The sequence below is a fragment of the Aulostomus chinensis genome, chromosome 12, assembly GCF_037954235.1.
Source record: "Aulostomus chinensis isolate RoL2024-O1b breed Wild chromosome 12, RoL_Achi_v1.0, whole genome shotgun sequence".
Lineage (NCBI taxonomy): Eukaryota > Metazoa > Chordata > Actinopteri > Syngnathiformes > Aulostomidae > Aulostomus > Aulostomus chinensis.
The window spans coordinates 17,102,279-17,129,127 of NC_141331.1; the positions used below are offsets into that span (position 1 = coordinate 17,102,279).

The 26,849-nt window shown below is 41.8% G+C and overlaps 1 protein-coding gene across 2 annotated transcripts; it reads left to right on the plus strand.

Annotated features, from left to right (window-relative positions):
- Positions 1-153: 153 nt before the first annotated feature.
- On the plus strand, positions 154-25,527 carry LOC147252298 (rho GTPase-activating protein 6). Of its 2 annotated transcripts, none has more exons than XM_086220546.1 (13): positions 154-385; positions 14,795-14,954; positions 16,367-16,438; positions 17,249-17,502; positions 17,626-17,821; positions 17,911-17,966; positions 18,051-18,201; positions 18,292-18,440; positions 20,580-20,759; positions 21,261-21,358; positions 22,534-22,769; positions 23,213-23,287; positions 24,317-25,527. In XM_086220546.1, exons 1-13 carry the CDS (start codon positions 245-247, stop codon positions 24,868-24,870), a joined length of 2,322 nt encoding a protein of 773 aa, XP_086076672.1. In that variant the 5' UTR covers positions 154-244; the 3' UTR covers positions 24,871-25,527. The 2 variants fall into 2 exon arrangements, with proteins under 2 accessions (XP_086076672.1, XP_086076673.1); XM_086220547.1 differs by lacking the exon at positions 154-385 and adding an exon at positions 5,907-6,397.
- Positions 25,528-26,849: the final 1,322 nt, after the last annotated feature.

A 26,849-nucleotide genomic window follows, 5' to 3' on the forward strand; every position in this document is an offset into this window, starting at 1 on the left:
ATTTCTAGCTTTACAGCTCTAGTTTGAGCAGTTAAGGGAAGAGGGATTTGAAAGCCCACGACTATTCCCACTTATCTTCAGATCTAGAGAGCCTAGAAACGCCTCTGGTCCTGAGTCAGTCTGGGGGCGGGGGGCGCGTTGGGGAGCTGCGCCGTCAATCGGCTCTTCTTCTTCCTCCCGTTTGTCAGAGAGATGAACTCTCATTTACTCCTCGCTTTTCACTATTCGGTCGTCTAAAGTAGAAATGTCCGCACAAGGATTGTTGAGCAGCGTGTTCATGTGTTCGCTCAGCCCCAAAACGATCTCTAAACGGAGGCTGAGGCAGACCCGGAGCCTGGACCCGGCGCTGATGCGCCACTATGAGGCGGAGGAGACGTCGTATAAGGTCAGACACTTGCAAGCTTCTCACACACTCTCACTCACACACACACACACACACGCGCGCACACACACACACACACACACACACACACACACACACACACACTGTGTAGTACTGACCAAAACACTGCTGGTTTCATTGAAGAAGTCATTATTTTCTCCCTCGGTGTGAGCGCAGGTTGTGATGATGATGACGATGATGACGATGACGATGCTGTTATGGAAGACTTTTCCTTAAGTAAAGGTTTAGGTTGTTATATTGCAGTTTTTCTTCATTATTGCACCCTTGAAGCTCTGACTTGCCCAGAAAAAAGAAGATGAATTTGGCTCAGCTTCTAATGACTGTGTCCGAATTCCGGAAGTGTCTGAAATTCCCTCAAGGAGGATGTAGCTAAGTGGCCCCGGCGCTCACTCTTTATTCTGCTACGAAAAACTTCAGATTTCCTACTTCCAACTATTAACATAGAAGTATGCACCTTGCAACAATTGCACCATGGCCTCTTCTGTGACGTCATGGGAAAGGCACAGTAAACCGGTTGCTTCGACCCTGACTGGACGGTGACAGTGACTTAACTCATAGCAGCTCAGCTTGTTCGAACTCGTCGCCTGACGAGGAGTGACGTCACTGCAGCGCCCTGGAACATGTGGCATGTTGGATGAGGCTCAGAGAGCTTCAGCCACTTTCTAATGAGCATAAACTGGGGTGAACTAGCAGGCTGTTGTGTACTCAAAAGCAAGGACAGGGATGTTTTCATGATCTAGTTTTTATGAATTGATTTATCTGGGAGTTCTGTAAGAGCAGTGCGGTGAATGCAGTAAAAAACTCTGACATTTATAGGACTAGGTTGCATTTCTACATGCTGTTATTAAAACACATTCGACTCTGTGTGGCGTAGGAGTGACTGTTGTCCATCATGTTTGTCTCCATGGGGAGGCACCCGAGTCTCATTCAGAGCTGCAGCTAACAATTATTTGCCATCATCTGCAATTTGTATTCTTCATGATTTATCGACGAATCATTTCGACTTTAAAATTTCGAGACAGTTCAGAAAATGTTCTTCCCAATGTCCCAGAGGCTAAATTTTTCAAATTTCAGTCTTATCAGTGTTATCGGTCCAAAACCCAAAGATTCTCCCACCAAATGGAATGCCTGGCAAAAATGACACAAATTCTTATATTAGAGAGGCCAGAGCCAGTAAATGTTTCAGATTTTTCCTTGGAAAAAGACTGGAAAGGCTGGTTTTCCTGAGATGGCAAGTCAATCAATCAATCGATGGATCTATTTTATTCTGTGTAATAAGGAGAAAGGAACATGTGAACGCAGATCCTTCAGTCAGAACTTTTAGAACTGTAATTACATTTAATCTGAAGGAACTTGATTGAGGTGGCACGGTGGTGCAGTGGTCAGCACTGTGGCCTCACAGCAAGAAGGTTCCTGGTTCCAGTGCCGGCTCCAGCACAGGATCTTTCTGTGTGAGTCTGCATGTTCTCCCTGTTCCTGTGTGGGTTCTCTCTGGTACTCCAGCTTCCTCCCACAGTCCAAAGACATCAAGAGGGGACGAGGCTGATTGATACTCTAAATTGACCGTAGGTGTGACTGTGAGTGTGAATGGTTGTCTGTCTCTATGTGTTGGTCCTGAGATGGACTGGTGACCTGTCCAGGGTGAACCCCTCCTCTCACCTGAAGGCTGCTGGGATAGGCTCCAGCCCCCCCCCCCCCCCCCCCCGCGACCCTTAACAGGATAAGTGGAAGAAAATGGATGGATGGATGGATGGGACTTGATTGAAAGGAGGCAACAGTATGTCATGCAGGATATTCTGCAAACTTGGGGCTTTTTTACGTGTCTCCCCTTGTGTTGGTTCTCTCCGGCCACTGCAGCCTCCTCCTACAGACTAAAAATATGCCAGTTATCTTAATTGGAGACTTACAGCGATACTTTGCCCTTTCAAGTTCTCACCAATAGGGTTGATGCTCATGGTAACTGACAGCTTACAACAGCAAAACTGCCCAAAAATATGATTTCAAATTCTCAAGCATATCATCTAGAGTACGAATCAATTCTTCTGTATCTATCTGCTGAACAGACGTGTGTGCTCTTACTAGGCTCCAGCTCCCAGGACCTGATATAGCGTTAGTGCTTCAGATAAATGTTGATTTATCGTCTTGCATAGTATATAGTGACAGACAACAGTCTGCTACAAACTGTGTCCTCTTTTAAAAGCAGGTTCAAAATGTATCTTTTTCGAAAAACCTTTGGCTTTTGGTGTTAAATGATGTCTTAACAGGTAGTACATCTTAATCTTAATCCTAACTATTATTATTGTTATTATTACTATTATTATTCCCTTTTAACATGATTCTGTTGTATCGTGTTGCCCTCCCATCTTGTAGGTTTTATCATGTGTTTTTTATATATGAAATCTTACTATCCTATTCGTTTTTACTGCATATAATTTGGTCATTTGTGCCATTTACTATTTTATTATTTTCAAACATGTTGAGTTTGCACTTGTTGCCTGAAATGTGCTCCATAATCAAACTTGACTTGATGACTAAAGGGATTGCTTTTTATGCTCCATTTCACTACAGGCAACAATCTCAGGAAATTCATCAGAAATAGTTGTTCCTACAACTAAGTGAAGGCTTTTAGGAGTATGAAGTGGTTCTAGCAACTCCAGTGAATGTTAAGAGCTCCTAAGTGTCACTCAGAAGAACTCAAGCTGAGGTCTGAGTCCTTCTGGAGACTCTCATGACCACACTGTCGGCTTACACTGACAGTAAGTATGTGCTCTGTACACAAACCTCGCCCAAAGTCTGCAATGAAAGTCTCATATTCTGGGTGTTCAACCAGAGGTTCCTTCAGGGACAACAGTATCCATGCAACCCAATAACATTAGATTAACAGTGTTTTCCCTTTAGCACTGTACCTCCGCCCTCTAACAACACCAATTTTACAAGACTCTCTCCATTTACGACATGCTTTCTGAATTAGCATAGCCAATAAAACAATTCCTTTTCTTTCTTCCTTGCTATTCAGTGTATATGTAGCATGTTTAGAAAAGAAGAACTCACACAAGCAAGCGCAGATACCCAGCAGGATTATACAGGCTCCATATGAATGTCCTATCTATAATTGTGATTTAAATGATCGGACAAAACACAGCATTTCCATATTTAGAGAGGGGTGGTCACTGTGCTAAATGTTATAAATGTTTTCCCTCAGTTTAATTTCCCTGTAGTTTATTATAGGTGTACTCGCTCAGTATTTAGACCTGAGATGGAACGCAGAGGCATCTGGTTTATATGAAGAAAGACTCAAGTCTTGTTTCTCACAGTGGAGCAGCATGATCTGATCCTTGGCTACGGTCCCTTAGGCACATATTTCTTCCCACAGGAGAATGTCCTTTTAGATGGCATGGAACGAAGCCTGCTGGCGTACAACTGCAGCCCTATTAGCATCCAATCTGCCTGAGAAAGACACACACAATTGGTTCGAAGTGAGCGTAGGTTTAAAAGTCCTCTGTTACCATCACTTCATTCAAATCCCACATTAAAGGAACACGCCGGCTTTTTGGGAAATTTACTTATGTCATCCTCACCAGAGCCAGGCTCTTCAGAAGACAAGTGCCCTCCTGTCGTCTGGGCATGCATTACAGAGATCAGCTAGTTAGCTTTGCACAATGAACAGCATACCTCTGTCAAATCTCATCAAATAGATCGGCATCTTGGTTTGTCATTAAAATCATCTCCTCTTACAAAGTCGGCCATGATTATCAGTAGCAGTCACTCCTCTAGTTATCAGCACCAAAGTTACAATAAGGCGCTGCGAGAAAACACAACCGTTTAAGAAAGCAGTTCTGACTGTGATTGGTATAATATCTCATAATTCCAAATCATTATTTCACGATGGATATTCTACACAACTTTAGTAACATAAACGCAGGCAGAGACCATCTTAGAGAAAAGTGTATTTGATGACTGAAGATTGTATGCGAACGCTTCACAACTTCATTGCAGGAAGTGGAGAGGCATATTAACTCTATTGTAGCAAGCGGCATTATTTGGAGACGACAGTTTCTGTGCGCGCTCAGTTCTAGCTCTATCAGGCTCAGCAGTGGTACCTTGCAGAAAACGAGCTCAAAATGTTCCCAGAAGAAATCGTTTTTTTATGACCCAGATGTAATAAACACTCCGTGGGAGACCAAAAATGAACCAGTCAAAGTATTATGGGATTAGGCGGAACTGATTTTGAAGTGTTTTGCACACAATTGGATATCATGACTGTAGGCATGACTGCTCAACGCTTAAGTCAGAGACCGTTTAATATCTCTGCTGTGGATTGTTTTTCTGATCCACATGATATTAAACGCCTTCTCCAGAAAACAAAGCATATATCAATATATAATCAATGTGTAATGAAGTGAAGATATTTAAAATGGCCCGTGTGTGTTAAAAAGCATATCACATTTATTTTTAATAGAAAGCGGAGATGATAAAAACCCAGATGCTTTTCAAAAGTTGAATTCCTGCCAAAAATAGAGATTCCTTGCAGCAGAGGCTTAATATTCTGCTACAGGCAAACAGCAGATGGCAGAATTTGTCTGGTGATGTGCAGGGACCAAGAGGCTGAAAACTGAAGCCAATCAAGCGCCAGAAACTGCAGTTAATCGAGCACCCACTTGAGGCCTGTACTAAAAGTTAGTCATTTTCTATAAACCTGAAATGATTTGCTAAACTTTATAGCATAGATAAATCTATTCACAGCCTGCTGTAACAAAAACAAGCCGGGTCTTGTTAAGTTTTCAGAATGTTTATATAACCCAGCATTTTAAATTATCTCAAGGCCTAACGTTACGCATAATTGAGGGCATGGCCTCTATGGCACGATGACATAATTGTCACAAGTTCAGATTTGGTTTTTTTACGTTTTTTTTTTCACAGCAAGTTTGTTCAGTGCTCATGCTATGGCAGCAAGCAGCAACTATGAAACACTTTTAAAAGGGACATACATTAGCATATCATTAGCATATTAAAGAACAGGTACCGAGATGTGCCCCTTGAGAGGCGTGATTAATGCAAATAACGGCAAGCTGTGAAAAATTAATACACTGCCATTATTTTGCTGGACAGCCGTGACCAAGTTGTATAATCCCAAACTAATGATGCACCAGAGCTATTATTCTGAGAATTAGCGAGTGCAGCACTATTGTAGCTGATTTTGACCAGACCTGAAAGTACTTGGATTTTGCTTGAAGGAGTGGGTGAATGCATCAGTTGTTGTGCAAATATCTCTTCCAGTGCCCACAAGTTAAATCAAATGATGTTTGTTACATTAGGCTGACTTCCTAAGCTGCGAAGACCTGGGTTTAAAATGCATAAATTTTAAGATAAGTCTTTGAAAGTATGAGACGTCAATTTCAAGCTTTTTTTTTTTTTTTTTTTTTTGTGTGTGCGTGGAAAAAATAGTTCCTCCTGTGTTTTACTGTGTTTGAACAGCATCGGTCTGGATTAAGAGAAAGTCTCAAGGTGAGCTGGTGAAAGATTAGCTTCTAAATTAGTTTCATTACTAAACGGATGTGTGCACTTTCTGCTCCTTAGCAACGGTAGCTAAGCCTTACAGTTTAAGAGAGATCCTCTCAAAGTTGTGTGCAATGAGAAAGATAAATCATGTACCGAAATGATGACTTAGCAGAACCAAGTATACAGGTGAGGAGAACCTCAATGTTTCCACTGACCCCTCCTCCCCTCCCCCTCCCATCCAGGGCTTGTGTTAAAGCAGTTCCTGAACTTGCTCCACTTAGACAGTGCATGCTGTGAGAGCTAGATTGAGGCTACAGCTGTGAGCATGTGGACCGTCTATATCTGGGGCATTTCATCAGGAGTGAGATGGCCTTGGGTAACTTAATTACCGGTCAGCAACTAGTTTGAGGGGGGTGGAAGGGGTGGGACTTCTAGTTGTTGCCACCAGACTTTGACATGGGGGACTCCCCTCTGCTGCAAAGCATCACCAATCCTGTGAGTACAACAGCTGTCTGCTGGAATTGTGAAATTGTAAACTTTCTGAAGACTTTTACTTATGCGGCATGTAAAAAGTGGAGGAATATGACCAGATGTGACTTTACCTAGGACATGTATGTTACGCCAGTCAGATGCAAACAATAATTTGAAAGAATCCAAACATTTGACCTTCCTGTACCTACATCATCATTACCTGCTGTCCAAGGGTAGCCTTTGACTTTCTCTTTGTTGTAACATATTACCTCGAAAGCAAAGGACAGCAGATGTCTTCCCTTTCAAAGTACCGCAGCAGACCACATGTATTATTATTGTTGTATTGTTATAAAGAATAACAGGATGTGAGTAATAGATGTATTTTAAGCTACGACGTGAAAATACACATTTATCTCGCTTGGACTTTTTTTTTTTTTTACGCTGATGAGGAAAACTAAAGCAAGACACAGCATAAACATGATGCAGTTTAAATGTCTAATGGAGGCTTAAACTGCAGAAAAAGTGGAGGGCCGTTTATGGAAAAGTATTTCAGATAAGACCCTATTGAATGGTTTCCTGACTACTGAAGAATATTCACCTCACTGCATCTAGTTCAAGTGTGTTTGATTAGTGTAATCACAGCTTTCAATCTCACTACATTGTATGAGCCACCTTGCAGGTTTCCTGTCATTGTTTTCCAGGGAGCGCTAACAAAAGCTGTGTGTTTCACCAAAGCATCAACTGGATTCACTTTGTTAGTCAAGGAAAGTGCACCATTGAGTCTCCACTGGAATAGAAAACTTGTTCTTTTACTGTCACCGCTAATGCATGAATCACAGAACTAGAGCGACAAATGTTACTTGATCAATAGCGGTGACTGAGTCACTGATGTTTTTGTTGCCGTTTTTTTCTTTTTTCTTTTTTATAAACATTTTTCATTGTCCCAAATAGAACAAGAAAAACGGCACAGCTGGATTTCATTCATGAGTTTGTGGCGAAGCGGCAAAGACAAATCCTGTATTTTAATTGTGAACTTAATTTAACCGCAGGCATATAGATAATCATCATAATTGCAGCAGTTATGAAATATGTTACCTCACCCAAGAATAGTCTTGACTTCCTTCCTTTGAAACTAGCGGGAAACTATGTCGTCCAACACAGCACTGTCGGAACATGTCATTTAAAACAATCTCATTGTAGTTGTTTTTGTCACTTTTTTGTTTTCTCACACACTTTTTGAGATGTTTTTAAGTCGATTCATTATCAGATATGATTGAGCCCAATTATATCTGATGAAAAGTCTACTAACAATCAATAGTGATCCAATATTTTGGTGATTTATGAATTGAAATTCTGTTGTTGTGTCAGAGTTTGTCCAGGGAGAACAGAAAAGTAAGCCACAGCATACGTTAAGATAAAACCTCAGGTTAAAAAACAACAACACGGTAACTGTAGTGTGGCAAATGTGCAAAAAAAGAAGAGAGGTATTCACATGAGCGTTTAGATTTTGTAGTGGTCGTAGTATCTAGAAGGATGACGGCACATTTATCTCCCTGGATTTATTTAAATCGTTATTTTGACCTCACTGTGCCATCTCCAACTGTCTAATTTTAGAATGATAGATCTGTACTTTACTCTGACATTAATAACGTTGCTATAAAGAGATACTAGAAAGTTTGGCTCTCAGATGTCATGTCTGGGCATGAGGCGCGTGCATTGTTGTGGAAAAGCTAAAACTGTATTGCATGAAAAAGCTGCAGAAAGCAGACGACGCTTACGTAGAGCAACTGTGGGAACCCGGCTTAGCCTCAGATCAGATAGGGAGAAAGCTTCCACTCCCATACAGTCACACGAGAGGAATGTCCCAAAAAAAAAAGTTGATAGCATCAATGTGACTTCCTCACAGCATCGTAATCGACAAGAAGTGTGTATAGATAGAGCTCACTAGGAGTGAATGATTATCATGGCATTGACTTTGATATATTCTGTGATAAGACATCTAGTTTTAGTGGGAATGATCTTTTATGTATTTTATTTTCATTGAAAACAATACAGAATTTTGATATATGAAAAAGTCTGTCCCAACAACTATAATTTCCTCCATCCAGAGGACATGAATCAAAGGCAGAGTCATTGCTGTTGCTTCACCGAGGATGTGATGTCTTTAGTGGCATTTGTTCGTCTCTCAGCAGGATTACGCAAAAACTATGAAGGAGACTTTCACCAGACATGGTGAAGGGGGGCTGAGACAAAATCCCTTAAAATTGTGGGCAGTGCACTTATAGCCCTACCTAGGAGCAACAGGAAATTACATCTTTTTTAGACTTTGATATACTCCATTTTAAATTTGCCCAAAAATGTCTTCATTATTTGGTGATAAGTTACTCTGAAGACTGAGAGTTTTAGGTCAACAGTATTACCATGGCAGACCATTTTAATTTGTCACCAAAGAACTGAAAACTGGCAGCACGGTGGTGCAGTGCTCAGCACTGTCGCCTCACAGCAAGAAGTTTCCAAGCTCGAGTCCCGGCTCCAGCACGGGATCTTTCTATGTGGAGTCTGCATGTTCTCCCTGTTCCTGTGTGGGTTCTCTCTGGTACTCCAGCTTCCTCCCACAGTCCAAAGACATCAAGAGAGGACGAGGCTGATTGATACTCTAAATTGACCGTAGGTGTGACTGTGAGTGTGAATGGTTGTCTGTCTCTATGTGTTGGTCCTGTGATGGACAGGTGAACTGCCCTGGGTGAACCCCGCCTCTCACCTGAAGGCTTCTGGGATAGGCTCCACCCCCCACAACCCTTAACAGGGTAAGCGAAGAAACTGGATGGATGTATGGATGAATGGATGGATGGATGGAGAACTGAAAACTGTTATAACTGGACTCCACATAGTCATAGTAAATCACTGCCTAGTAGTTGGAGGAAGGAAGCCCTGATGTAAGAAGCATCAGGTGTTGTCACTTGATGAACAGCGTCATAACATTTAGTAGGTGTCAAGTGTTGTGTCAGTGCAAGCTTTCCCACAACGGAAAGGGAAGGGCCTCTCCTCACAAACCAGACACTGGACTTCACTCAGTTCTTTTAGCTCCTTTTTTATTACTCTTGCAAACCGTGAAAAACCTTTAAAAAATTGAAACCGACTGGCAATTATGATTCATCAGTACGGTCGTTGTAGACGTGTGAACAGAAGAATTGATTTGTGACCAGTACGCCTTTCAGTGGGCTGATGAGGCTTTATCTATTGTGGTTATTTATTTTCATTAATTTCTCAGGAAGTTTTACATGAACTTAGGAAATGAAAAGGGCGCCACAGAGCTCCAGCACTATATTCTTTGGTCAAAATGAATCATTAAGTGTTGCTACAGAGTACAAACACAGTGCCGTATTGTGCTTTAGGGTCTTTTTTTTTGTGTGGTCTCCATCTGTTATTACAACTTCACCTCCTAAAGTTTTCGCATGAGAATTTACGTGAGTTACGCACATTACACCACAGAAACGTTCCAAAGCCATGAGTTGGTGCAGTGGGAGATGGCTGCTGCCCAGCCAGAGCAGGAGATTGCGTCTATCTGGGCGAAACAGGCTCTTTAGGTGCACACACACACAAAAAAAAAAAAAAAAAAACTGGGGAGAAGAAAACTTACTGCTGATGCCTGTGAACTTTCTGCTGTGATGAGACATAGAACATCTGAAGGTGAAAGATCGAGGCAAGAGGCGAAAAACTCTAAAGGATGCTTGAAGGTCCCATCTTTAGGGGGGCTGCCTTCACGTTAACCCCCATCCGCCATCTGGTGAGTGACTACGTCCATAGCGGCCCCTAACTCGAGAGGGGCTACGTCCACAGTTGCCCTCATCCCAGGCGTGATTACGTTCATGTCTGGCTCCATCTTGAGGGTGGGGACGTTCATAGTTGCCCCTATCTTAAGAGTTCCTCAGAATTCTAAATGCCAGCATTCTGACTACAATCTCTACGACCTTACTTTACTTGCGTAGGGATAGAAATGGAATCACAGAGATTCTGAGTTTGCCGGGATTCCAAATGCCAACATTCCTGTGCTGGAGCCGGGACTCGAACCTGGAAACTTCTTGCTGTGAGGCGACAGTGCTGACCACTGCACCACCGTGCTGCCCGAATGTGATGTCATTATTGACAAGTGTAGGGACTATAATCTCACATTATTAATACCACTGGGTAGAAATGGAATCCTGTCATATCTGTGATTTCCTGTCGAGTCATAGATATTCGGAGTTTGTCAGAATTCTAAATGCCAACATTCCGATTTATGATCTCTTGTATGTTCTAAATATGATCTCACTTTTGACAAATGTAGGGACTATAATCCCCACATTATTAATAACACTGGGTAGAAATGGAATCCTGTCATATGTGTGATTTCCTGTCAGGTCACAGACATTCTGGGTTTGTCAGTGTTACAGGTTGTGGGGTCTTTGTTCCTACACAAACAGGCCTACTGTGTAGTTTGGTTTGTCTCCCCACGTGCCATTTATCAACTCAGCTTCTTTCTCCTCTCTCAGTTGGCTCTATCCAGTGTCTTGTTTGCAGTTAATTATCAGGATTGTCTGCAGCTGGTACTGCACTTGTCCCACACCACATGCACGCTTTTCCTGAGCTCATTTGCTTGATTTCAGTAAGAGAGGTGGCAGCTTTTAGATTTCTGTTTTGTTGTAATTAGGGCCTGAGCCTGAAGGTACTTCAGGCGAAGACCTTATTATGTTTGTTTGGTTTTATTTCCTCCCATTTTTGCTTATGTAGTTTTTGTTGCCTTACGTTTTTGCCTTCTTAGTTTTCCAGGTTTGTTATCTTTTGTATATTTTTTGTCTTCTATTTCAGCAGGGTGCTGGGTAGAGAGGTAGCGCACCCAGGTAGATACCTGCAGGGTTTCATCTGGTCTCCCACCACACGTAGGTTACTCTCTGTGTCCAGGGGGTTTAGTTCTGGGGTTGTTTTTGAGTTTATAGTTTTGGCTTTAGTGTTCATGAGGGTTTTTTTTCTTTAGTAGTTGCTGCCTAGTTCAGCAGATGGGAATATGTTGTATCTGCACTGTGTCCCATGCTGTTTGTATGGATAAATTATTGTTTATAGCAGTAATTTGGTGTCCCTGCCTCTTGTATTCCCACTCTCACTGTCATGCTGGCAGCCTCCAGCCATTGAGGTGGGCAAAACTCTAGAATTCTAAATGCTAACATGTGGACTATGATCTCTGATAACTAGCATAGATCAGAAATGGAATACTGTCAAGTCGCCTGTCAAGTCACAGATATTCTGAGTGACTAGCATAGGTCAGACCCATAGACTATTTTCTCTGCCACTCTGGCATAGGTTAGAAATGGAATGCTGTCATCTGTGACTTACTGTCAAATCCCAAATATTGTTAGAATTCTAAATGACTGCGTCTACTGTGTGACGATGTCACATTGACTAGCGTAGGGCAGAAATGGAATCCTGTTATGTGATCTCCTGTCAAGTCACAGATATTCTGAGTTTGTCAGAATTCTGAATACCAACGTTCTGAATATGGCCTCACACTCTTATAAGCAGAAGTTCATTTCTCACTCTGATCTTAAGATAATCTCTTACTGCAGGGGTGTCACACTGATCTTGTAAAGAGCCGTGTGGCTGCAGGTTTTCATTCCAACCATCAAAAGCAACACCTGATCCAACAAATGAGTTGTGTGGACACAGCTTAGTTGATTTAAATTGAATCAGGTGTTGCTTTCGTGGGGAGGCTGGAACCTATCCCAGGTTCCTTTGGGCCGGAGGCAGGGTTCACCCCGGACAGGTCACCAGTCCATTGCAGCGTCAACACATAGACGGACAACCATTCACACTCACAGCCACGCCTACGGTCAATTTAGAGTATCCAAGTAACCTAGTCCCCTCTTGATGTCTTTGGACTGTGGGAGGAAGCCACACAGAAAGACCCCACGCTTGAACCCAGAACCTTCTTGTTGTGAGGTGACAGTGCTAACCACTGCACCACTCTGCTGCCCTGTTCAGCATCAATGTTTTTCTGTGAAACATTAATGAATTATCACTTCACGATCAGCAGTTGCTTCAATTGATCTTAGTAATCAAGCTTTAGTCTGTGGTCAGTGTCAAATCTATCAGTTTGTCAAGCCTCCCTAAATTCAAGAGGGGATACCTACATAGTTGCTCCCACCTCCAGGGCGGCTGTGTTCATTGCTTCTCCAAGCTTAAGGGGGGCCACCTTCATTTCTGCTCACATTTGGTAGGACTGTGTCTCCTGTTGTGTCCGTATGTATTCAGGAGACCCTGAATCTGTGTCCCTGCCCCTATCTTGAGAGGTGCTGGAACCATAGCTGTCCCCAACTCAGGAGGGTCAACGTCCATAGTGGCCCCTATCTCGAGAGGGGCTACCTTCATTCTTGCCCCCAGCATGAGGGCAGCTTTGTTCGAGGCACCCAGTTACCCAGAGGAACAGAAAAGGAAGATGATTTAAATAATGTGAAAACCCGTCCAATACTAGTCAACATCCCATAATTCCACATATGATACATAATTTGTTACAAACCCTGTTTCTTGAACATAAACCTTCAGGAACTTCAAAATGAACTTAATGGTCCACGTTGTTCCCCCTGTGTGGAGGAAATTCTCAGAGTACGAGGGATTAGAATCAGGACCGAGTCTCATCCTTGAGGCTGGTTCTGCAGGTGGCAGTGGAGTCTTGTTCAACTAAAACCCACAACATGACAGTCAGGATGACGTCTGAGTTCAAGGTCAGAGATTAAATCAGAAAGCTACTGGGACATTTCGAGGCTGGACTCCTCCTCAGACATGTCCACAATTTGATTTGATGTTGTGATATAATTTCAGTAACATTCCCTCACGTATCTAAAATATCTTTTGTCGCACAAATAAATGCAACTGACTAAAAAAAAAAATTAAATTTAAAAAGTCGATGTATAATAAAACTGAGCGATTTAAATGCAGCTGGGCCCTTCTCATCTTTTTTTTCCAAGGTGTCCCTTTCATTGTGCATCAAAGGACACACAAAAGACGTGTGTGTAGCAAGAGAAAGAGCAGCTCAGCTATAATGGCTGTTTCCATACGCTGGCCTACATACTGCTTGGGCTTGGGTTGGTTATTCTTTGGACGATATCGTCACAGGCATTTAACTGAACTCTAGGGTTTGTTCCTTCTCTTCCTCATACTTGTATAAAAATGTAATCCCAGTTATAAAATAAAGTCCAAATGTCTCAGTTTGCGTCAACGCTACTTACCGTGTGTTAGCTGCTGCTATGTTTGCTCTCCAGGTGGTGTTGATGAGCTGTTTCTTCAGGTTCGATGTGTCGCCATGGCTAACTTGGTTTTTCGTATTAGAAACGTCACAGAGAACATGGTTTCTATCAAGTTTCGGCCCTGGTTGTCAACTGATGGTTTGGAACAAGTTGCAGGGACGATGTCACACGGCGTTGCTCTTTCTCTCATACTGTACCCTCTCACCTACATGTGCTCTTAAAGATGAATGAATTGCGAGTCAGATACAAGTGGTTATCTTAAAAGTAAACACTTCAGCACTCAACACAGTGGACATTGATTCAAATGTAATGTATGTCTTTGTCATACTGTATGTGCACTACAAAAATGAATGCTACTGTAGCATGAGGCTAATTCTCATTTAATAGGAGTGAGCCACTTTGCTGTAAGCCTTATCCTGATAATGAGTGACTAAGCCTCTTTGGAACACGGCTCATATGATTATCGTGACTGCACTGGATCAAGGAAACCGTAATCTCTTGCAAAGGTTGAGGATTTCAGATCAGATTATTTGGCCCATCATTAGTACGGAACCACTGATTTTCCTGTCTGTAGACATGTTTACTCGTCATGTACAGTTAAGGAAATGCTTGTGATCGAGATGGATGATAAACTATCAAACTAGAAGAGTATGCACGCAAATTATATGCAGAATCTTACTGAGTGAACATTTAACAGTTTATGGTTCGCATATTTATAGATAATCTTGACGATCAGTATTTTTTTCTGTTTTCTCTGGTAAAACAGTTGCAACTAATCACTTTGCTAAATCCCCTCACTGGAGAACAGTGCCAGAAACGTTTCATTAATTATATCAATCACATCACTCATGGATTACGTCAACTGCTGTCTACTCACATCAAGACAGGAACACCCTTCTTCCTCCTGATAACACACCAGCATCTGAGAGGGTCTTTATAGCCTAAACTGTCAGTATTAGTCATGTCTACACACGGTGAGTAATGCTGTCGTCAAGTCAAGCGAAGGTATCTGTCGGGTCATGTCCATCGAGGGGCTTTGGAGTGTGACAGGTCATGAACCATGGGAAGTGACAGCACTGATAGATGTATGTGTTGCGTAATTTTAATCTGTGTGTCTGTGTGTCTGTGTGTGTGCGCACGTCAGGGTGGCTTCACCTGGAGCAGCGTGTCAGGACGTACCGTTGGACTGAAGCCTGTCCCCCTGCAAAGCCTCTCAGAGCTGGAGAGGGTTCGTCTCCAGGATGTGGCCTTCAGGCGACTGCTTCGGGACCGCGACCTGGGCTGCCACATCAACATCCCGAAATGTACTGAAACGCACACCAAAACACACATCCCTGAACTTACAGTATAACTTTGTGTGGACCCTTATTGATAGAATGCTTTTCCAAGCCCCTTACGCTAACCTTAACATCACAATTTCATACCTCACTCTGACCCTAAACTTGTCCTTAAACTCATTTTAACCCTGACCCTAAAATCCAGTTTTGATCTTCAAACAGCCCTTTTAAGGTGTGGGTACTGGCCAAAATGTTCTCCTTCTGCTGCTTAATAACACACTCTGTTCCTCACTATGTAGCAAGTCCAAGAACACACATCCACATCCATCTTAGTGAAGACATTCATTGGCATTCCTTAACCCCTTCCCCTAACCATAACAAGTGAGTGTGTAATCCCCAGCTGTTACCCTAACCTGAACCACACACACACACACACAAACACACACATTTTCACATATTTGCTATCCTGTCACAGGCAAACACTTGTTAGCTGAAACACTTGTCCTTTATGTTGTTTTATGTGCACAGAAGATTTTGCTTAGATTTTATTTGCTTTTATAAAAGAATAAAGTGCCTATAAACACTTGCCGCATTGTAATTTCCAGCAAGGAAGTCCTATTTTTGTTTGAATTTGTTTGTCTGTCTGTTTGCAGGATTACATGAAAACTGTAAGGCCAATTGATCACGTTCACATGTAATCTTCACTGACGACACGCTTACAGATCCCCTGACAAGTGTTTTGGGTTCAAGGAAGCAGCTGGAGGACACTTCCTGGAAGCAGGCGTGTCTCTCCAGCCTCTTTATACACAAGAAACACTCATTTCCAAAGTGCTTACAACACATTATAGTTGGAAAGTAAATATGTGTCACATCAATTGAATTTACTACTTTCCTTTTTTATTATTTCACAAAACAACCAGTCATGTTAGTTAGAAAGTGGTTGAATGCTAACGTTAGAAAGGTGATAGATGACCAAATATGTTGTCTTACCTTCAAATATGGCCCGGCGTGTTTACAGCGGGAGGAATTAGATGGATTGCCTACATTTACAGGAGTTACACAACATTTCCCAGCATTCTAGCCTCCCACCCTGAACAATGACGTCAGAGGAACATGGCCTCCGTGTGAATCTGGTCAAGTTTTGCCAAACTTGGGCCAAGGAACATTCTATCCACAACACCCATTTTCACATCTGCATCTCTGACTGTTTATACCTTTCAGAGTGACGTTAATGCGAGATGTGAAAACGTTTGATTTCTCCAGAGGTCACAAACTACAATTCCTATTCCAAATCTCACGCTCCGTTCAGCTTGCTTTCATTTCTGTGCTTTTTAATCAGTTAAGAAAACAAAACTAAGATTAATGAAAATAAAGCCAGAACAGGAAGAAAACTAGGATGCGTTTTTTTTTCTTTGTTTTATTTGTTTGTTTGTTTTCAGATGGTCACAAGCACAAGAAGTCCCTGAGGCGGAAGCTGGATTCATTATCGAAAGAGAAGAGTAAAGACAAAGGTAATGTGTGTGAATCAGTCTATTGGGTCACAGGATCGTAGTATTACACTAGTTTTCATTTGTTGAACAGAGCCTTTGAAACTTAAAACAGCATCATTCAATTGCACTTTTGTAGGAATCGGTGCTCTACATGAAAACTTGTGAACAGATAAGAGATTCTAACACACTCAGTGACAATATTATTGTTAGTCTTTCCAATTCCAGGAAAGATAAACAGTTCTTTTTTGGGTTTGTGGGAGAGTCCTGTCAGTTTGTAGCCTAGCCAAGCTCTAAGGATACTCTGATACTTTTGTATTTAGATGAACTGAAGAGAGAGCAGAACGCAGCAAAGGAGCTGAGAGCTACAACCACAGCACTGGCCCGACCACTGCAACAGCCTGGCAGGAAAATGATGTTCTAGGCAGTCAAGGGAAATAACAAAAACAATCTTAAATGGCGGCTCATTCATTACAGTGTGTCCTCGGGCATAGCCAGCCCCCTCTTTCCTCTTTTCCCCTTTTGTTTACAAAAGCACTTCAGAAAGTATGCACTCTGACTCAGAATATTGAGGGTGTGCTGCAAAACATTGCTCCCAGTATCTCTTGTGTCATATTTGTTCTGAATCTCAAGAAGCGAATCCACACTTGTTTTGTATGCTTTGCATGAGAAGAGAGGTTAAAAAATGTAATAATGCACCCATTTGGCATGAAGCCAATGATATGATATGAACTTTAGTTCTCTCTCTCTCTCTCTCTCTCTCTCTCTCTCTCTCTCTCTCTCTCTCTCTCTCTCTCTCTCTCTCTCTCTCTCTCTCTCCCCTCCTTTGAACAGAGGCGACACCTCAGGCATTTAGCATACCGCTGTCACAGGTCATATCCAATGACCGCACACACAAGCAGCGACATGATCCTCCGCTCAGTGACCCCACTGAGTTGATGCTGTCCTTCCTCCACCTCACCTCCAACTTCAAAAGGCCCAACAAAGAGTTCTCCAGCAGCAACTCGTCCCTCAGTTCTACTTCAGAGACCCTTAATGAATCACCTCTGCACAGCACACCAGATGCAGCCCCGCGGACACGCAGGCGGGTAGGCTTCTCTCTCAATAAAGCTGTCCTGACCTTTTTGGATATTCATAAAGTGATGCAGCTGCAGCACATTTAACCAAAACATAGCCCCTGTCACTATGGTTGTCACCCATGTGCTTGAAAGGGCGGAGTGTCTGTGGATTGCATCACCGACCTTGATGATAACCAGTCGCAGCTCTTGGAGGCCCTCCAGCTGTCTCTGCCTGTAGAGGCAGCCGGTAACAGGAAGAAGACTCGGGACAAAAAGCTGAGTCTGAACCCCATTTACAGACAGGTGCCCAGGGTGGTGGATCTCTGCTGCCAGCACCTGGAAAAATACGGTACACCTCATTAAAGTTTGAGCTGCACGACTGAAGAATATATTTATGAAACTTTGAGTCTAATCAAAATAAAATAAATCCTTGTGTAGGGCTACAAACTGTTGGAATTTTCCGTGTAGGGAGTTCCAAGAAAAGAGTACGCCAGGTAAGATTTCACTTCCTGTATCTGCACTGAAGTCAGTTTCATCTGCAACTTTTTCTGTACTGATTTCTCTACTATTTCACGCAGCTTCGCGAAGAGTTCGATCAGGGATGGGAGGTGCATTTGGATGAGCAGCACAGCGCCCACGATGTAGCCGCATTACTAAAAGAATTCCTCCGAGACCTTCCTGACCCACTGCTGACGAGAGAGCTCTACACGGCGTTCATCAACACAATGTGTGAGGACCTCACGCAACAGCGCACAAGTTACAAATCACAGCTCTGATGTTTTCTGAGTTGTGCGTCTTGAATGTCAATTATTTCCACAGTGCTGGATTACTCGGAGCAGCAGAGCGCCATCCAGCTCCTGATGTTTCTGCTTCCTCCCTGTAACTGCGACACGCTCCAGCGTCTCCTCTGTTTGTTGTCCTCTGTGGCTGCACATGCTGATGACATCCTGGACAAGAGCGGGCATGAGGTCAGCACACGGGTCCTGTTTTCATTCAAGGAACATGAAGTGGCGTGAGACTAAGAATTCAGATCAAATGTAGGAATAATGCAAAGTATTCATATGCCGATACTCATAATGCTGCATGATTAAACGCAACTAGCTGGTACCTGATTAGCATAGTAGCATAGTAGAAGTAGGAACAGTCAAGTCATTAGAAAAACTGATGATCTTCTACTTTCAGACCACAGAGCCAAAGCTCACTGCACTCTTAAAACGACAAACCAATGTGTCAAAAAATGAAATTCATCATAGGTGCATTGCAGTTTCCTTTTTTAAATTCACCGTGAAAACAAAAACAGAAAACAACCTGCATCTGCATATCCAATGTAGTTAACACACACATGCAACATTTCCTTGAATGGAGTTTCCGTTCGGAAGTCGATAAACACATTTTTGGGGCGTAAATGGAAATAAGAAGAACAGAGAGAGGGCAACATTCATACAAAAATTGCGGTTCAAAGTGTTTTAAAGAGAACATTAAAATTATGTTGAAGGAGAATATTGAAAAGAGAACAAACCAGAATGCATTTCATATATGGAAAATAAACGATTTAGCAATAAAGAGAAATGCAGCGGAAATCAGATTCAAAGCGAAATAAAGCAAAGACACAAGTTTTAATCTTTCTTTTGAAAAATAGCTATTTAGCGACCTGGTTTAGCAGATATCTGCAGGTTTTGTGTTCAGGTTTTGAACAGTGCACAGTTTGGGGCCATAAATTCCAAAAACTGCTGCACTTATCAGAGAAAGGTGGGATAAAAATCCATAACTGTAACAAAAGTTCAAGGTACTCTTACTCACTACTGAAAAACTTTTATTGCTGGTTTAGTTCATGTTGAAGAGAAAGAAATCACGACCATCTTTTGGTCATGAAGGCCACCATCGTATTCAACATGAACTAGCCTTAAATCAAAGGCTTTTTTTTTTTTTCCCCGAAAGTGAAGAAGAGTTCCTTGGACTTTTATTATGTTTTTTTTAGCTGTTTCCCAATTCATTGACCACACAAACACACACCCACACACACACACACACACACACACACACACTGAAAATTACATCAGCTTAGCCATAGCTGCTACAGGTAGGTATAAAATACATTCTGGGATAGGTTGGATCCACCTGTTGGATCCTTTAAATTCAAGAAAATTACTAAATTTCCCCTTGGTGTCTCGTAGGACAGAATATATCCAGCGTGACTTTATTTTCTGGCCATGATTCAACACCGTAGCTCAGGAGCAGAAGGGAACAGTATGATGTATGTGGCCAGATACTGAGAGGGTGTAGCCTGGGCCAGGGAAGAACCCATTAAATTTTGTGGTTAGATTCATTTAACACGGCGAAAAATGTCATTTACATAGGGTTTGATGGAGGTACCTGCTCTCCAAGCGCCTCCTAGTTTAAATTTTGACAATATTTCTATAATATATAAACTTGCTCATGGCCTCATACCAGGATTCTGCTGTTAAACTGTCGTCTTTGAGTTTTGCTTTTCCTTTGTTAATCTTAGTGTTATTATTTTATTTATTTGTAGCTTCTAATGATGGTAATGGACATAAATGGATTCCCAGGGATATAAAAGCGCTTTAGTTTTTCCCTTCAGTGTTGGAAGCATTTACACTAATGGTGAACAAGAGGTCTGCTGGGTCTCTTTGAACAAAAGAAGGTATCACCAGCGTCATTAATGCTGGCAGGCTGCTGTTAAGTGCACATTTTCAACATTTTCTGTCATCGCCTTCTGTATTAAAATTCTCATTTCTGTGGGTGAGCAAGCGTGCGGGTAAATGAATTGAAAATTTTGAGTGATTCATCTCCATTGTTCAGTGGAGAAAACATTTCCTGTTATTACGGGGGTCAAATCTGGGTAATCGGGCGATAACAACTGATCTGAGATTTTCACTCATAAAGCTGCTGAAAAGGATATATTTTTCTGGCACCTGATGATTATTTGTTGGGGATTTAAGGACTATCATTCTATGTAAAAGTTGATTTTGGGACTGCTCACTTAAGTGACGCAGCGAATAAAAATCCACCAGTGAACATACTGGTGCGTGCATGTGTGTACTTTTTGCGGCAACGTTCCATAAAATCTTGTTATTCCTTGTCTTCAGATAACCGGAAACAAGATGACGTCTCTAAATTTAGCAACCATCTTCGGACCCAACCTCTTACATAAGCGGAAAAACTCAGACAAGGAGTTTTCTGTCCAGAGTTTAGCCCGAGCCGAGGAGAGCACCGCCATCATCAGCGTGGTCCAAAAGATGATCAATACCTATGACGCCCTCTTCATGGTAAGACGTTCTTCGGGGTATTTGAAAGAGTAAAAGACGCTTCTCTGGTACAGTGTTTCTGAGGAATTCTCCAGCTTGATAGAGCGCAGCCATCTAATGAAATGTAAACATTAACTTAATAGGTTTTCAAAATGAAAGAGCTTTTACAGGCACCTATTAAACAAAGTCGAGTAAAATTTAAAAATCCGTAAAATGCCTTTTACTCTCCCGAGCCTTGTAAAGTTAAGGACCATGGAAGCACCTTACAGGTCGTGGCAAATGAGAACAGATGACTGCGACTGTTAGGATCCTCCGCACTTTCTTATCTTATGTGAAAATAATTTGTCATGCAAGCCAAATGGATAAAAAAAAATGTAAAAACATGCTGATGACTGCATATATTAAACCTCACCAACCCTCTTCCTCTGTGGTATATCTCACTGAGGATACTATGTAATGCTACGTACTATTACAACTCTCATCTTTATCGGCATCAATCAAACCGCGTTCTTGTTCTTCCAGGTTCCTGCTGACTTGCAGAATGAGGTGCTGATGAGTTTACTTGAAACGGATCCTGATATTGTGGACTATTTACTGCGGAGGAAGGATTCTCGGTACTCGTAAGTGTTTCACTGTGTCCAGAGAGATTATTTCTCATGATTGTGCGGTGATGCTAAAAATCACGAGAACTTTTACACTACGTTTTTTTTTATTCAGTTGACATCATACAAACGACTTAAACAATAAATGAGTTTCAAACCTTCATGGTCTGTTCAGTTCTAGGACTTCAAAAATGGGTAATCGTGACTCATCATCATTTTTATTCATGCTTTGATTCAAAATTGTACTTTTGAGCACAAATTTAAAACAAAATGTGGCTTCTTCTAATTTTCCATCTATGTGTTTTGTGCTTGTGGCAGGACTGGGCCACTACAACCCAGCTGAATTTAAATATCTCAAACCCTTTTTTGATTAGTTTGGGTCCCTGGTCACATTGTTCATCTCGCACCAAAAAAAATCAGGTGGGCTTTCTCGGGCTTGGTTGATAATATCATAACATCCACCCTTCAAACCATGTTGTTACACACTCCAGATACACTCACTTTTCAGCTTTAAAATCCATTCCTCCCGATCTTATTTACATCCCTTTCAACTCCATTTCACTTGGAAATAGGTTACAACACAGCCAGACTTTTAAAGTCGGACCAGAAAGGCAAGATCATTATGTTGAACTAACAAGTCAATAACTATCCAGTGTGATTGACCGCACAGCTGGCGGGACTGTGGGTTGCGGGAGAGAAGCGAGGAGAGCCTGGTGTGTGTGAGTGTGTTCTGGTATCACAAGGGGGGAGTGTGTCTGTTAGGACCGGTATGTATGGTCTCAAGCTGCCAGACTGCAAGCCCCTCCTGGCATCCGTGGCTGGTCCACCTGTTGCTCTGCTGCACCATCTGACAAAACTGTGTGATTCTCCTGAGCGCTGGACTCTACCACATACTTAGACCAGGGGGTAGGCTGAAAGAAAAATGAATAATTGATAATAAGTACTTGTAATAATGTCCGTGAAGATTCTCAGTCATCCGGGTCATGTTATCGCTTAAGAGATACTTGTAATAATTGAAAATGGAGTCAGTCAACCTGAGGCTCGTTAGATTGTTTCTAATTGGTGCAATGGTGAAAAATTCAACAGTTCACTTCACTGTTCACATTGAAATCCATGATGAAGAAGAACGGCGATATTACAACTCCAGCTGTGTTACGTAGACAACATGATAACCACATCTTGTCTTTCTGCAGACAGTCATGTCTTAGAACAGGAAAGCCTGAGAGATGCTCATCCAGCGAGTCCATCAAAGCGTCTAGCGGCGAGGTGTCTCCCTATGACAACAACTCTCCGGTCCTGTCCGACCGACTGCTGTGTAAACACCCAGAGGAGAGCAGCTCACTCTCTGACAGGGACCCCGCATTCACTTACAAACTCAGAGCTCATTCAAAAGAGGGCTCTGGCAGCACGTCGCCAACATTTTCTACAGGTGAGTCACGCCCCCACACAGTTGGGTTAGAGTTAGGGTTACGCCAAGAGTTATTAGCAAATGGCATCAAACGTTTTGGAATGAGTGGTTTGTGTCTTATTAACTTATCATTAAAAAAAAGTAAAGGCTAACGAAACCTGATGCCTTGCAAATGCTTCTGCCGCTGATGACGAATTCAATTTGCTAATTATAAGTTATATGAAAAAAATAAGACGGAAGAAATTAATTTTATAATTTAACTATGCAAATCAAAGCTGTGGCTTCCATTGTTTTACCTCCAACTGAGTTCAAACTTAGTCTGAAGAACAAAGAAGGTACAACCATGCAGTACTATCTAGATTATACTGTATCTCACATGAAAGCTAATCTACTAATGAAGCACCATTTCATTTTTACCTCTGATATCATCCATTAAACCAAATGATCTTCCTTGTTTTTATCAGGACACTCCAATGATCATTTCTGGGACAGCTGGCATGAACTGTTCAGCAAGGATTTTACTGGTCGTAACACCACTGGTAATATGTCCTCTTTAAATAAAGCTTTAGATAGCCTTGAGATATGGTTTTTGATCATCATCATCAATCCGTGAGGGTTAGCTTAATAGCTGTCTGCATTCATTGTCTCAAAACTTGAGCGGGAAAACTAGAGGCATCATGCCCCGCAGTTTTGTTTTTTTTTCCAACAGGCAGGTTTTGTGTTCTTGTTATTGAGCTGAGACCCACAGAGAAGGTCTAGTTAGCTTAGCACACTGAATTGTAGTCGATGGGAAGCGTTAGCATATTTCCATCCAAGGTTATCCAATAGCTCAGGTTCAGAACGCTGGTTTGTCCAGAGGTAGTCCTCTTCTTCATGTTTTAAAAGGTCAATCATGTTTACTAGTAGCAGTCACTCTCCCGGACATCAACGAGTGTTTTGTTTTGTTGGCTGAAGTTACATTGTGGCTTAAAGTGTTATTTGAAGTCACTGCACTCCATCAGGAAAGTAGTTGTGACAGTGTCTGGTTCTGAAGCGTCACAACAATCGTACAGAACATAGACGGATGCAGGCAAAGACGAAAGTGTAGTTGGTGGGTTTCAACAGAAGCATGCTAACACTTCCCCTTCACAACCATTCATTGTGCTAAGCTAAGTAGCTGTCAGCAGGTCCCACCCCAGGGTGGAGAATAAACATATATCTCAAAAAAGTTGTTGTATTCCTTTATAATTTTTTTCAAGCAAAGGTGCTAAAATTTTAAACGTACTCTTTGAAATAGACTTGAAATTCAGCTGAATATCTGGTGTTTCATTCGTGCAGTATTAACATATTTGAAATTAAATGATCCTGTTTCATGTTGATGGAGAATGAAATAATCATGATCAAAACATCAAATCAAAGATGAAAAGCTGGGATGATTAACAAACGCAATAACGCGGGTATAAAGGAATTCCCCAGAGCCTCATTCCTCATTGTTATAGTGATAAAAGTTTAGATCTGAATCTGCTGTAATTGTGCTCTGAAGAAGCTGCGGTATCAATGTAATGCCTGACACTGAACTGACTCTCTAGGCTCCCTTGGCGACATGTCGGAATGTGAGTCGTTTGGATCATCAGAAGGGTTGAGCAGTCACCAAGGTAACAACAAGCTGCCCGTCAGGCCAATGCAAACCTCATTGGGTGCCTTGGAAGTTAGGCCACACCTCCCAGTGACTCGCAGCAGCAGCAGCCCTCATGACCAGAGAGGACAGAGGCAACCAGAATCATCACTTTATCAGCAGCTGAGCGGCCAATCAGCTGCGATCAGCTCTGACAACTTAGCAGAGAGGACAGGGCAGACGCTCGCCCCGTTCCTAAAGGTCAGGAGAGACAGTTTGTCCTTACTTCACTACTCTGGACCTCTAAGAGAAACCCACATCTCTCATTCCTCTCCCTCCATCTTCACGTATCAGCCTGACGCTCAGACCCCCCAGCTGAGCGTCTGCCCCCAAACTGTTCACACTGAAAATGCTTCTGGAGTGGAAGAACAAGCGTCTGGGAAACCAGACTGGCAGACAGATAGATGGCATATATGGCAGATTCTGTCCAAAGACAATGCAGACGCGCTGCCTGAAACCTTGGTGTGAACCTGCACCTGTGACTACTGAAGAAACCTGGAAGGTTTAATGTTTCTATCATGCTGAGACACTCCTGCCCGTCCCTGTTTGTAGTATTAGTTCCAGTAACAGACTGTTCTCCGAAAGGAATCCGATGTTTTTCAAAGGTGTATACTGTATGTAGACAAGTGCAAAATGCATATATTTTCCTTGATCATGTTTTTTTTGTCACTTCTGATATTTTTGCAGGTTATAACATGAATAATCAAGAACTACTGTTAATGTTTAACTCTTAAACTTTTGTTTATGTTGTAATATTGCTTTAAATGTGTTGTACGTTGATACTTGCCACTTTTGAATTCTGTTACATACTGTTTTATTATCTGCATTTATGACTAAATGTCACAGTCTGTGTCACCACCCATGTTTCATTTTCCTGAAGATGGAAGATGGATTTTGATAGGAGTTATTACACCGCTATGTGTTCTGTATAATACAGAGGACAGATAGTAGTCGGACATGCTCCGATTCATTGTCACTGTTCGGATGGAATTATTAGCACAGAGCAATTCAAAGGTTTGTTTAAGGTGATTGTTTGAAATGTTGAATGTAAATGTGCAGTTGTCATTATTATTATTATTATTATTATACACATTTTTCTATTGCTGAATAAAATGGCTGGCTATTTCACCAACATTTTCAACCAGGTACTGCGTAGAAATCACAATAATCTCTGTGTTTTTCCTGAATACGTGACGTCAGTACATGTGGGTGTGGCTCGTGTCCTCGAGCTAAAGCTTGGGTATGAAACATCACATGATGACTAATGAAATTTGACTGGATTTTAAATTTTAAAAAAAAGAGGCTACGGGAGTTTCGAGATGAATTAATAGTATAGAAGCAAAAACCATGAGCGTGAGAGTCATCTTGTTTCTATCTGAGTTAGCCTCTAACTTCCTAAATTATCATTTTAAACATCTTCTGTGGAGTAAATTACATGAGGATTAATTCTTTTACTTGTTGAATTTGATATTCTTAGCATACAATGGGCCAAATCCCAGCTTTTTATCTCACCTCTTTTGACAAGAAAAAAATGAAGGGAATTCAACTATTAAAGTGTGAGTAAGCATACTTTATGATATGGACCTCACAATAAGGTCATTTTTCAGAATTCATCCATATATTGACCCTAAGTTCAAACTTCTAATGCCAGTGAAGAGTCTTGAGTTAATTTCTCCTCATTAGTTTGGAAAACAGGCAGCACGGTGGTGCAGTGGTCAGCACTGTCGCTTCACAGCTAGAAGGTTCCAGGGTCAAGTCCTGGCTCCAGCATGGAGCATCTCCATGTTCTCCCTGTTCCTGTGTGGGTTCTCTCTGGTACTCCAGCTTCCTCCCACAGTCCAAAGACATCAAGAGGGGACGAGGCTGATTGATACTCTAAATTGACCATAGGTGTGACTGTGAGTGTGAATGGTTGTCTGTCTCTATGTGTTGGTCCTGAGATGGACTGGTGACCTGTCCAGGGTGAACCTCACGCCCAAAAGCCGCTGGGATAGGCTCCAGCCTCCCTGTGACCCTTAACAGGAATAAGTGGAAGAAAATGGATGGATGAATAGATGGATGGATAGTTCAGAAAACAAAGAAACATTTACCTCTGTTGGCCACATGAGGGAAGCATAAGATCAGGAAATTATTCTCTCTTCTCCTGTCTCATCCATTTATACAAGACAGTTTTATTCATTGCTCATTGAATAGCTGCCTGTAAAGTCCCATCAACATTTTGTACTTTAATTTAAAGTTCTATTAAACAGTTTGACTGTTTTATCAATAATAATCATCCTTCATGAATAAAATTGTGATTTAAAGTGAGATAATGATCGGAGACCAGCAGTTTTAAACAAAAATACACTTTAAAGTATTGAACTGAAGGAACTACAAGGACGCCAACAAATGAATTTTGATACAGATTGTTTAGAAATACCACAGCTGCCAAAAAAAGAGACTATGTT